The sequence below is a fragment of the Petromyzon marinus genome, unplaced genomic scaffold (assembly GCF_048934315.1).
Source record: "Petromyzon marinus isolate PM22_M1 ecotype Great Lakes invasive population unplaced genomic scaffold, UKy_Petmar_22M1.pri1.0 PM_G_Scaffold_79, whole genome shotgun sequence".
NCBI lineage: Eukaryota > Metazoa > Chordata > Hyperoartia > Petromyzontiformes > Petromyzontidae > Petromyzon > Petromyzon marinus.
The window spans coordinates 374633-387498 of NW_027423034.1; the positions used below are offsets into that span (position 1 = coordinate 374633).

Genomic DNA, 12866 nt, shown 5'->3' on the forward strand with positions numbered 1-12866 from the left:
TAACAATTGTTGAGTCTATGGTGTAGTGTTGAGTATTTGGGTAGTGTTGAGTCTATGGTGCAGTGTTGAGTCTATAGTGGAGTGTTGAGTCTATGGTGCAGTGCTGAGTCTATGGTGTAGTTTTGAGTCAATGGGTAGTGTTGAGTCGTTTCGACCATAACATAACGACCGTTTGTGTTATGGTCGAAACGTCGTGAGAATTTTTATTGTTTTATATGTATTTTATTATTTTATTGTTTGCCTTCAACGTGACTTTACTGAAAGAGCTAAGAATATCACTAAAAGATGTCCGTTTTTAATGACGCTTGCCGCCCCAACATTTTTGTTCCCGCATTCAGGAGCCGTCGAGGGTGACAACAGGGGTCGTGCCATTTCCCATCGCCGGTTTTTAAACTACCCGTCGAGCTACGAGCTACGAGCCCCGGGATCTCTTCGACGCCTTGAAAGGAGGAGAAGGCCTCGACGTTTCTCGAGCGATCTTTAACAAGAGACCCCCGGGCGGACTCGTCCCTCGCAAAAGCATTCTTTTCACCCCAAATCGCCCCGTATTTTTCCGCCGGGTCGATGCCGAACGTCGTAGACTTTCGGGCCTCCCGCAGGGCGTCGGCGGCGGCGAGACGCTCCGCCCCCCCGATGCCCCGCTTCGACCGGATCCCGCTACTGTCGGCCTCGAAGATGCAGAGCGAATCGGCCAGGCTGCTGTCGTTCTCCAAGGGGTGGCCCCGGTCGTCCCCCGTGCGGCCCGCGGACTTGGCGCGGGCCGGACTCTACCGCATGGGCTTCAGCGACCTGGTGGCCTGCTTCCGCTGCGGCGGGACGATGCATCGCTGGGAGGAGGGGGACGACCCCGCTCGGGAGCATGCCAGGCACTTCCCCGCCTGCGCTCGCGCGGTGGGTGGCGCCAGCGACGGCGCCGGTGACGTCCTGACGCTTGTTTTGGGGGGGCGAGGCCGGGTCTTTCCTAAAACTAGTGCGGGGTGCCGCTGAGAATTTGCAACGATTGGCACGAAGAGATGTGCCTCGGGGCTCTGGGTACCGATTGGAGATAATTCTAGGCGTGTTTAGACGACGATGGTGAACGAGCGGAGACCCTTTGGCTCGTTGAATCCATTGACGCGCATTCGCGGTCAGATTCGTGTTATATTAAGAAACGATAGTCCAAAAATAAGTGTGAACATTTCTTTGTAAGCACCCTGTGCTAACACAGTTATTCTTGACCTGGCGAGGGCCCTACTCAGCGCTGCGATGACGTAGCTATTTGTTTCAGATGCCGACCCTCTCCGTCACGCAAAGCAGCGACGTTGCTCAGCGAAGCGGGCTCGGCATCGTCGCGTGGACATTTATATTTGCCGAATACCCTCGCACGTGGTGACCACGGGGGGAACAGAGAGAGAGAGAGAGACACGGAAACTCCAAATAGGCAGAAGCAGGTGTCAGGGTCGGGTTTCGAGCCCATGACCTCCTGCATACCAGGCGAGGTCGTTCACATCTCCTGGCTACCACTGCGCCCTTGTAGATGAGTCTCAGTTCTTCAATGCTTTCTGCCTATAACCATGTTCAATGATGAGACTTTCCCGCTCCCCGCGCTGAAGAGTCGGCTCGCTCATTTGACAGCAGAGCCACGGCAACAAAATCAATTAAACTCTGCCCACCGTTGTAAAGACGTTGCAGCTGCCGTGCCGTAGAGGCGGTCACGTGGATTTCGGATTAACCGGGGCAACGTATTTGTTCGGTTAAAGCACCGCGTGACTTGTAATAAAAATGTCCAAGAATTAACCATTGTTGTATAAACTGTTTTTAGATTATTTGGACTTCAGGGGAATATCCACGAGTTCTTAATCGCCATCAAAATCTCAGGTGTGCGGTTCATCTGCAAATCGAACAAACCGCGCGCGGATCATCCAGAGTGTACTGTAATTCAAATCAAGATTCTACTGTAATGTTATCTTCTCTATAAATTCCCCCACCTGTTGTATATGCCGGGTCTTGAAAATTTTAATAAAAATTATAAAAATGAAATGAAATTTGGAAAAATGCGTAATTATCCGAAATAACGTTAATTGATGTAATTATGCGCATAAGTTATGCTAGTTATGGAGATGTAATCGTATTAAGTCATGTAAATGACTTAACCTTTTTAGGCCAGTCTAAAAAGGTTTTGTTTCGAAGATGTCGTTTAAAAAAAAACGATTCCAATGCCCTCACGGCTTCCTGGGGAGCCTTTCCAAAGGGCGGGGACAATTCAATGAGCTCACTGCGTCACCGTCGTCGCCGTCGACGCTGCCGTCGCAGTCGTCATCGTCGTCACCGTTGTCGTCGTTGCGTTTGTCCCTGGGTGGCGCCTTTTCCCCGCAGGCCCCGTTGCCGCCGGCCACTCAGGATGGCGCCGACTCCGGACTGAGTCCAGAGATGCGTTCGTTTGGGGCGCGACTCAGATCTTTCGCGAGCTGGCCGTACACCGCCAATGTGTCCCCGCCTGAACTGGCCTACGCAGGCTTCTACTATTCCGGTACGGTTTGTGCTGCTGCTGCCGCTGCGTAGAAGTGGGTGGAGGCCTTCCCCGGCGCTGTAGTTGTCCCCGTTTTGTGGGGGGAGGGGCGGCTCTTTGGGGGCAAGCGCCACGGTGGCTCGGAGATGTTGACTACCTCGCCCGGAAGGCAGGAGGTGGTGGGTTCCATCCTGACGCCTGATGTGTATTTGGAATTTTCGTGCTTCCCTCGCCGTGGTCGCGTGGATTTTTTCTGCCGGTCCTCCGGTTTTTTCCTCGCACATTTAGAAACACGCATTTAGAGTATTTGGCTGCATTTAAATTCTCACGCGATAAGCCACTTCGTTGAGCTATCGTTTGTGATAGCCAGGTGGTCACCTCTGAAAAAGAGCTAAATAGCAACTCAATGGTCCTAACACCTGGTATCATAAAATAGTATTAATGTTGGTTAATAGTTTTGGTCAAACACCTGAGGGAGGTCAGAATCAGAATATTTAGCTATACTGGAGGAATCCATTGAGCTGTGAAGCTCTTTTTCGCATGATGTCCAGTCGGGGCACGGGGGGTAAGAACGTCACGGCAATGAACGGTTTACAAAAACACGATAGGAGTGCGAAGTCCTGTCGGTTCCAAACATGTTGTAGAGTGTGTACACGAAACACGGGGAATGCCTTTACAAGTTGTATAATCTCCTGCAGATTTAGATGCCACTGGTTCGTCACGTTCTGTAGATGTAGATGCCACTGGTTCTTCACGTTCTGTAGATGTAGATGCCACTGGTTCTTCACGTTCTGTAGATGTAGATGTCACTGGTTCTTCACGTTCTGTAGATGTAGATGCCACTGGTTCTTCACGTTCTGTAGATGTAGATGCCACTGGTTCGTCACGTTCTGTAGATGTAGATGCCACTGGTTCGTCACGTTCTGCAGATTTAGATGCCACTGGTTCGTCACGTTCTGTAGATGTAGATGACGCTGGTTCTTCACGTTCTGTAGATGTAGATGCCACTGGTTTTTCGTATTCTGTAGGTGTAGATGCAACTGGTTCTTCACGTTCTGTAGATGTAGATGACGCTGGTTCTTCACGTTCTGCAGATGTTGATGCCACTGGGTTCTTCACGTTCTGTAGCTGTAAATGCCACTGGTTCTTCACGTTCTGTAGATGTAAATGCCACTGGTTTTTCACGTTCTGCAGATGTTGATGCCACCACCTCCAACTATTGTGAGGCGGTTGAACTTAGGACTCTCGGTCCGAACGGGCAACTGGATGGGTTTGTTTATCTCTGAAAAGTCTACAGTGTCGATAAGTAGGGGAGAGGTCCCTGTAACGTGTTTTCTATTTTGAGTAGGTCACGGAGATCTTGTGAAGTGCTTCAGCTGCGACGGTCATCTACAAGAGTGGGCGCTGGGAGACAGCGCTTGGCATGAGCACGCAAAGTGGTTTCCCAGGTGAGGCGTTTGGCACCTGCTGCGCCCGTGAAATTTATATATATACAGTAAGGGAAAAAAGTATTTGATCCCCTGCTGATTTTGTACGTTTGCCCACTGACAAAGAAATTATCAGTCTATAATTTTAATGGTAGGTTTATTGAAACAGCGAGAAACAGAATAACAACAACAAAATCCAGAAAAACGCATGTCAAAAATGTTATAAATTGATTTGCATTTTAATGAGGGAAAAAAGTATTTGACCCCCTCTCAATCAGAAAGATTTCTGGCTCCCAGGTGTCTTTTATACAGGTAACAAGCTGAGATTAGGAGCTGAGATTAGGAGCACACTCTTTAAGAGTGTGCTCCTAATCTCAGCTTGTTACCTATAAAAGACACCTGTGCACAGAAGCAATCAATCAAATTCCAAACTCTCCACCATGGCCAAGACCAGAGAGCTCTCCAAGGATGTCAGGGACAAGATTGTAGACCTACACAAGGCTGTAATGGCTACAAGACCATTGCCAAGCAGCTTGGTCAGAAGGTGACAACAGTTGGTGCGATTATTCGCAAATGGAAGAAACACAAAAAAACTGTCAATCTCCCTCGGCATGGGGCTCCATGCAAGATCTCACCTCGTGGAGTTGCAATGATCATGAGAACGGTGAGGAATCAGCCCAGAACTACACGGGAGGATCTTGTCAATGATCTCAAGGCAGCTGGGACCATAGTCACCAAGAAAACAATTGGTAACACACTACCTCGTGAAGGACTGAAATCCTGCAGTGCCCACAAGGTCCCCCTGCTCAAGAAAGCACATATACATGCCCGTCTGAAGTTTGCCAATGAACATCTGAATGATTCAGAGGACAACTGGGTGAAAGTGTTGTGGTCAGATGAGACCAAAATGGAGCTCTTTGGCATCAACTCAACTCGCCGTGTTTGGAGGAGGAGGAATGCTGCCTATGACCCCAAGAACACCATCCCCACCGTCAAACATGGAGGTGGAAACATTATGCTTTGGGGGTGTTTTTCTGCTAAGGGGATAGGACAACTTCACCGCATCAAAGGGACGATGGACAGGGCCATGTACCGTCAAATCTTGGGTGAGAACCTCCTTCCCTCAGCCAGGGCATTGAAAATGGGTCGTGGATGGGTATTCCAGCATGACAATGACCCAAAACACACGGTCAAGGCAACAAAGGAGTGGCTCAAGAAGAAGCACATTAAGGACCTGGAGCGGCCTAGCCAGTCTCCAGACCTTAATCCCATGGAAAATCTGTGGAGGGAGCTGAAGGTTCGAGTTGCCAAACGTCATCCTCGAAACCTTAATGACTTGGAGAAGATCTGCAAAGAGGAGTGGGACAAAATCCCTCCTGAGATGTGTGCAAACATGGTGGCCAACTACAAGAAACGTCTGACCTCTGTGATTGCCAACAAGGGTTTTGCCACCAAGTACTAAGTCATGTTTTGCAGAGGGGTCAAATACTTATTTCCCTCATTAAAATGCAAATCAATTCATAACATTTTTGACATGCGTTTTCCTGGATTTTTTGTTGTTATTCTGTCTCTCACTGTTCAAATAAACCTACCATTAAAATTATAGACTGATCATTTCTTTGTCAGTGGGTAAACGTACAAAATCAGCAGGGGATCAAATACTTTTTTCCCTCACTGTAAATATTAAATAATTATGTGTTCCCCAACACATCCATCGCATTATATAATAATGATGTGTTCCCCGATACATCCAACGCATTATAAGATAATAACAAAATCATAATAAACGCGATAAAATAATAAATATAATGTGTTCCCCAATACAACCATCTCACTATAAGATCATAATATAAATAATAATGGTGACGTGCTCCCCAATACATCCACCACATTGTACCCAGCCGGCATAACGTAATGACCCCCCCCCTCTCTTCCCGCGTCGTTTGCTGAACAGCTGCGCGTTTGTCGGACGACAGAAGGGGGAAGCTTTCGTCCGCGGGTCGATGCGGCCGCCGGTAACAAAACATTTTCTCGCCAACTTTTGGTTTCGCAGGAAAATCAAATTTAACGCCGGCGTGTGAACACGCCGCACGTACGATTTTTTGTTTCGTTTTTTAACGTTGACCTTAGTCAACTCCGGTCGTTGAACAGACGAGACCAGCCTCGTATCTTGATGGAGTTTATCAGCGGTCTTGAACACAAATAGACTCAAACTTAAACTTCGCAGGCAGCTTGAAATGTTGTTCATCATTCAGGGGTAAAAATACAAAAATAATGTGGTTTTATTACCAATATGCTCATTGTAAATATAGTAGTGTGTATAGTATAGTAGTGTATAGTGTAGTGTATAGTGTAGTGTAGTGTATAGTGTAGTGTATAGTAGTGTAGTGTATAGTGTAGTGTATAGTAGTGTATAGTGTAGTGTATAGTAGTGTATAGTGTAGTGTATAGTAGTGTAGTGTATAGTGTAGTGTATAGTATAGTAATGTATAGTGTAGTAGTGTATAGTGTAGTAGTGTATAGTAGTGTAGTGTATAGTAGTGTATAGTATAGTAGTGTATAGTATAGTAGTGTATAGTGTAGTAGTGTATAGTGTAGTAGTGTATAGTAGTGTAGTGTATAGTATAGTAGTGTATAGTATAGTAGTGTATAGTAGTGTATAGTGTAGTGTATAGTAGTGTAGTGTATAGTATAGTAGTATATAGTGTATAGTGTAGTAGTGTATAGTATAGTAGTGTATAGTGTAGTGTATAGTAGTGTAGTGTATAGTAGTGTTTGTATAGTAGTGTATAGTAGTGTATAGTGTATAATAGTGTAGTAGTGTATAGTGTATAGTAGTGTAGTGTATAGTATTGTATAGTAGTGTATAGTGTAGTAGTGTATAGTAGTGTATAGTATAGTAGTGTATAGTGTAGTAGTGTATAGTAGTGTATAGTAGTGTAGTAGTGTATAGTAGTGTATAGTATAGTAGTGTATAGTAGTGTATAATAGTGTATAGTAGTGTGTAGTAGTGTAGTAGTGTATAGTAGTGTATAGTGTATAGTAGTGTATAGTGTATAATAGTGTATAGTAGTGTATAATAGTGTATAGTAGTGTAGTAGTGTATAATAGTGTATAGTAGTGTATAGTGTATAATACTAGTACAGCTCACACCGGTGTGTTGGAGAGCCAAGCCACAACATTTAGAATCTGAGTACGACGTTTCACCAGTAATTACAACAACGAGCTTCATCAGGCGACGGCCAGATTAAATGTACTCTATAACTATATATATAACTATGGGGATAATCGGTGTTTTTGGCGTAGAGATCCACGGAAATTTTTTTTATTTTATCTTTTTGGATACTGCGCGATTTTGAGCCGTCTGCAGCTGCCCTGCCCCCCATCGTTAGCGGCGACAATCGAGAGACGGCTCTTGTCGTTCTGTTTGGTTTGCCGACACGCCGATTGCAAATCGAGCGCAGAGTAACGGTGCAAAAAGTCGCGATCGTTTTTAACGCGAGCGGTCGTCGCTTGCGTAACTTATCCATTTTGTCGGTTCTTCTGCGCGACACCGGCGATGATTCTTACACGCGACGATGTTCATCTTTATTTGTCGGTTTAAAGGCTCCGCTACCGGGACAGACGCCGCAGAGTACAACCGCGGAGATTGAGCACGGTAAGACGACGGATCCCTGCGCACTGTATCAGACCCTCACCTGATACAGGTGAGGGTCTGATACAGTTGAGGGTCTGATACAGGTGAGGGTCTGATACAGGTGAGAGACTGATACAGGTGAGGGTCTGATACAGGTGAGAGTCTGATACAGGTGAGAGTCTGATACAGGTGAGAGTCACGACCTCATGTATATCAGACGAGGTGGTCAACATCTCGCCAACTTTGCGCCCCATATGTAAGCAGTCTGGTGATGATCGACCATCACTTTTTGAAACCGCTGAAAGTGTGTGGGGGTGTGCCCGTGTGTGTGCGTCTGTGTGTGTGTGTGTGCGCTTGCGTCTGTGCGTGCGCGCGTGTGTCTCCGTGTGTCTCTGTGTGTCTCTGTGTGTCTCCGTGTGTCTCTGTGTGTCTGCACGTGTGTCTGTGTGTCTCTGTGTGTCTCTGTGTGTCTCTGTGTGTCTGCACGTGTGTCTGTGTGTCTCTGTGTGTCTCCACGTGTGTCTCCGCGTGCTTCTCCGCGTGCGTCTGCGCGCGCTTTTGTCCACAGCAGTGCCATCGAGTGAGGAGCTTCTGGACAAGCTGGAAGAGCGGCTGTCCTGCAAGGTGTGCATGGAGCGCGAGGTGTCCACGATGTTCGTGCCGTGCGGACACGTGGCCACGTGCGGCCACTGCGCCCTCTCCCTGAGCCGGTGTCCCGTGTGCCGCGTCGCCGTGAAGACGTCGCTCCGGGCCTTCGTGGTTTAGGCGGACGGCCGGGCGAAGGAGGAGGAGAGAGAAACGACCGCCGGGGATCCCGACCGCCCGTGGCTTCGACAAGTCGGGGCGAGTTCGTTGATTGACCCCTCCCCTCTCCCGTGCCGAGGCATAAGCCGGTCGCTGGCGAGCGTTCGGCGTTCGTTTTTTCGCGCAGGGAGGCACGGGGAGGGCAATTTCACTTGGTCACCGGCCTCCACCCATAGAGCAGCCTTTTTTGGGGGGGGTTTCCGGAATGTGAAAGGGTTCGTTAATAATTATCAGTGTGGTGGTTTTGAAGGCGGACGATGTCAGACTTGGAAAGTGAAGGAAGTGAAGTTTTAAGACTGTTCTGTAATCTTTCCGTGGTGCTAACGTTAAAAAAACGCCCCTTTTTCAAATTTTCTTGCCGTGGTTTTCACACCCGATGATTATTGCTCGTGTTGCAGTCGAAACGTCGTGAGAATTTTTATTGTTTTATATTTTATTATTTTATTGTTTCCCTTCTACGTGGTGACTTTACCGAAAGAACCAAGAACATTCTTCAAGGTTCTTTCGGTCAAGTGACGTAGGGACAAAATAAAATAAATCACGACGTTTCTGTCGCAACACAAGCGACCCCCCCATCAGTTGAACTGTACCTGTTCCGCCTGATGACGGTCGCTTGTGTCGCGATGGAAACGTGGTGATGTATTTTATACACCTACCACGTGATGACTTTGAGAGCGTGGATCCCTGCAGTTGCCACGAAAGCTTCAAGTGAAGATTCTCAAGGCTGCTTTCAATGTTGCGTTCAGTCAATGAAACGTCCGCACATTCGAGTCGAGTGCCCATTAATGGGCCACGCAAGGCCCAACGCGTAGGGCCGAGGCTTCGCTCTGTGGCTCGTTTGATCGTCTCGTTATTAAATCATTTTTGATGTCACCAGAGGACTTGGGAGTCTTGTTGTGTTTAGACTGCAGGAGCGGTGGGAGGGGTTTTAAGAGCTATTAAATTGTCTGTCTCTGTGTGAGTCTCTCTCTGTGTGTGTCTGTCTGTCTATGTTGTGTGTCACTCTCTGTTTGTCTCTGTGTGAGTCTCTCTCTCTGCTTGTGTGTCTGTCTCTGTGTCTATGTTGTGTGTCACTCTCTGTGTCTCTGTGTGAGTCTCTCTCTGCTTGTGTGTCTGTGTGTCTATGTTGTGTGTGTCTCTCTGTGTGTCTCTGTGTGTCTCTCTCTGTTTGTCTCTGTGTTGTCTCTCTCTGCCTGTGTGTCTGTCTGTGTGTCTATGTTGTGTGTCTCTGTGTGAGTCTCTCTCTGCTTGTGTGTCTGTCTCTGTGTCTATGTTGTGTGTCTCTCTCTGTTTGTCTCTGTGTGAGTCTCTCTCTGTGTGTCTGTCTGTCTATGTTGTGTCACTCCCTGTGTGTCTCTTTGTGAGTCTCTCTCTGCTTGTGTGTCTGTCTGTGTGTCTATGTTGTGTGTGTCTCTCTCTGTTTGTCTCTGTGTGAGTCTCTCTGCTTGTGTGTCTGTGTGTCTATGCTGTGTGTTACTCTGTGTGTCTCTGTGTTGTCTCTCTGTGTGTCTGTCTGTGTGTCTATGTTGTGTGTCTCTCTCTGTTTGTCTCTGTGTGAGTCTCTCTATGCTTGTGTGTCTGTCTGTGTGTCTATGTTGTGTGTCTCTCTCTGTGTGTCTGTGTGAGTCTCTCTCTCTGCTTGTGTATCTGTCTGTGTGTCTATGTTGTGTGTATCTGTGTGTTTCTGTGTTGTCTCTCTCTGCTTGTGTGTCTGTCTGTGTGTCTATGTTGTGTATCTCTCTCTCTGTGTTTCTGTGTTGTCTCTCTCTCTCTCTCTGCTTGTGTGTCCCCGTGTCTATGTTTTGTCTCTCAAATTTATCAATCGTTGGAAGAACGTAATCAACCAGGTGGGTCGTTGATTGTTTTGTTGGCCGACTCTGTGTTATATTGCATTATATTTCCAAGTTTACTATGTTTGTTCTCATTCATTTGTACCTGATGATGGTCGCTTGTGTTGCAATCGAAACGTCGTATTCTATTATTATTAAATTTCTTTACCATTACGAATTGTCTGGGAATCAAAGCCAAGCTAGTTACTTACCACAGTGACCGCACGAGACGTGAAACAAACGCTGCGCGTGTAGTGGGTGCAGGGAGATTGGAGACGGCGTGTAGAGGCAACACGTTGATTTAACGACAACGGTAACAGCAATAGTAACGGTCCCTAACACAAAGGGGTAACGGCCCCTTAACCCGCTACCTGGGGGTGGTACGGCCCCCGGACAAGCGTGGCCTATCACTGGGACCACGGGCTCTCTCGCCTCCGGCTAACCGTGACCTAGGGGAGGCTACACTAACCCGACCCAGCCAAGGTACGGGTCTCGACCACTGTCTCGCTCGGTCCCGGCCCTTACAAGGACGTCGGGACCCGGGGGCTCCCAGGGTCTCACCACTAGCCCGCTCGGTCCCGGCCCTTAGAAGGGCAGCGGGTCTGGGGGAATTGATAGGACGAGTGGAAATGAAGTAACCTCTGAACTATTTTAAATAGTCATTAAATAATACAACAAAATGACATTCAAAAAGTAATTTACATTAAACACGTATTAGAACATTGTAACTTCAACCATCTCTTAAAGCAACGTGTATTACTAATTACTCATTCGTTAGCCCCCATTACTCAATCGCGACTTCACGCTCATCAGCCAGCCATCTCAGTCAGTCGACCCGTGGCACCTGGGTCTGCCCCGTGACCTCCTGCCAGCGGGCGTTCGACACTTCACGTGGCCTCAGGGTGCACATAGCCTGGCACAAGCGTCGTGGTGACGTCACCGCCACTTAGTGGCGAATGGCGGTTGTTGTATGTGTGTGTGTGTCTGTGTGTGTGTATGTGTGTGTATGTGTGTGTATGTGTGTGTGTATGTGTGTGTGTATGTGTGTATGTATGTGTGTGTATGTGTGTGTATGTTGGTATGTGTGTGTGTGGCAGCAGACTGCCAAACAACAGGGTGTGGGTCTTCTTTTGAACAAAAGAATGAAGGGGGCGTGGGAGCGTGGCGGTGAGGTGTGGGAAGCTGTAAGCCCCAGGCTACTTTGGGCTCGCCTTCCCATCAACCGGAGGCGAGGACTGGTGGTCGTGGTTACTTATGCCCCCACCGAAGATGAACATCCGTGGAGGGATGCAGGCAAAGCCGATGAGTCAGATGCCTTCTATGACCTCCTGTCACAGGTGCTGGCTAAAGTGGCTCCTCGGGATAGAGTCATCATGTTGGGTGACTTCAATGCCCGAGTTGGTCATGATACTGGCACCTGGTCTGGAGTGATTGGAGGGCATGGGCCAGATCAGCTCAATAACAACGGTAGGAGGCTGCTAGATTTTTGTGCAGCCCATGGGCTTGTAATTACCAACACGCTGTTCCGGCATCGGCGCATCCACACAACATCATGGATGCATGCCGGGTCCAAGCAAGAACATCTGCTGGACTACATAGTGACGGACCAGCGAATGCGAGCCCATGTCCTTGACACCAGGACCTACCGTGGAGCTGATCTGCCCTCTGACCATCGACTAGTCATCTGTAAGATGCGCCTGCCATTCTTCCACTCCGGTGGTGGGTGTACACCCAGGACCCCATTCCAACCTAAAGTGGCCTGGTCTCAGTTATCTGATGAAAGTTGGAAGCGAGAATTTCATCATCGCTTGCGGCTGGGATTGGCATCGTCCCCGACTCCTCCTGATGTCGAGGGTAAATGGGCGAGGTTTAGGACTGTGACTCATGCAGCTGCAATGGCTGCTTTGGGTACGCGGTCCAGACCTCCCCAGACACCCTGGCTGACAGAGGAGTTGTTCAGGATGGTTGAGAAAAAGCGACAGGCCCACTGTCATCGGCTACAGAATCCCACGTCAGAGAATGAGGAGGCTTACCGCAGCCTTCGCTCGGAGGTTCGGAGAGCCGTGAGGCGCTGCAAGGATGGGTGGTGGTCGCGGGTTGCTGAGGAGATGGAGTCTGCCTCAGTGGCCCGTGATCGCAAATCTCTATTTAACTCGATCAAAAAAGTAACCTGCAGCGCCACACCTATTACCATCATTAGGGGAAAAAACGGTGATCCAATTTCCGACCCACAGGAACAGGTTCGCAGATTTGCTGAGCATTTCTGTGAGGTCCTGGGGGAGGGAAAATCCCTCAGCCAGGAAAACATCGTGGCACAAAGTGAGGATGACCCTGCTGAGGCTGCGGTGCCTCAAATATTGGATGAAGTCACCCCCTGTGAGTGGCTGGCTGAGGTGCCATCTGCTGAGGAAGTATTGAAGGCGATCCGGAGTCTGAGACCAGGAAAGGCAGCGGGCAGAGATGATCTCCCAAGCGAAATGCTGAGGGAGGGTGGCGTTTGTGCACAGACTGCCCTATATGACATCATAACAACAGTCTGGACCACTGGACGGGTTCCGCAGGATTGGAAAGATGCCCTGGTGGTCCCCCTCTTTAAGAAGGGGGACCGCATAGACTGTAACAACTACAGGGGCATCTCACTCCTCAGTGTGCCGGGAAAGGTCCTGGCAAGGATTATTCAG

General features: G+C 48.4%; 1 protein-coding gene across 1 annotated transcript; it reads left to right on the forward strand.

Annotated features, from left to right (window-relative positions):
- Window positions 1-564: 564 nt before the first annotated feature.
- On the forward strand, window positions 565-8317 carry LOC142921032 (baculoviral IAP repeat-containing protein 7-B-like). The gene is made up of 3 exons (XM_076062920.1): window positions 565-891; window positions 2356-2509; window positions 8121-8317. The coding sequence occupies exons 1-3, from the start codon at window positions 565-567 to the stop codon at window positions 8315-8317; spliced, it is 678 nt and encodes a 225-aa protein (XP_075919035.1).
- The last annotated feature ends 4549 nt before the right edge of the window (window positions 8318-12866 follow it).

Excerpts from the sequence above, each read along its gene's own strand:
- LOC142921032 (XM_076062920.1), top strand. The coding sequence starts at position 565 with ATGCCGAACGTCGTAGACTTTCGGGCCTCCCGCAGGGCGTCGGCGGCG. Across the intron at positions 892-2,355 it reads TCCCCGCCTGCGCTCGCGCG|GCCCCGTTGCCGCCGGCCAC; the intron begins GTGGGTGGCGCC and ends TTTTCCCCGCAG. Across the intron at positions 2,510-8,120 it reads CGCAGGCTTCTACTATTCCG|CAGTGCCATCGAGTGAGGAG; the intron begins GTACGGTTTGTG and ends TTTTGTCCACAG.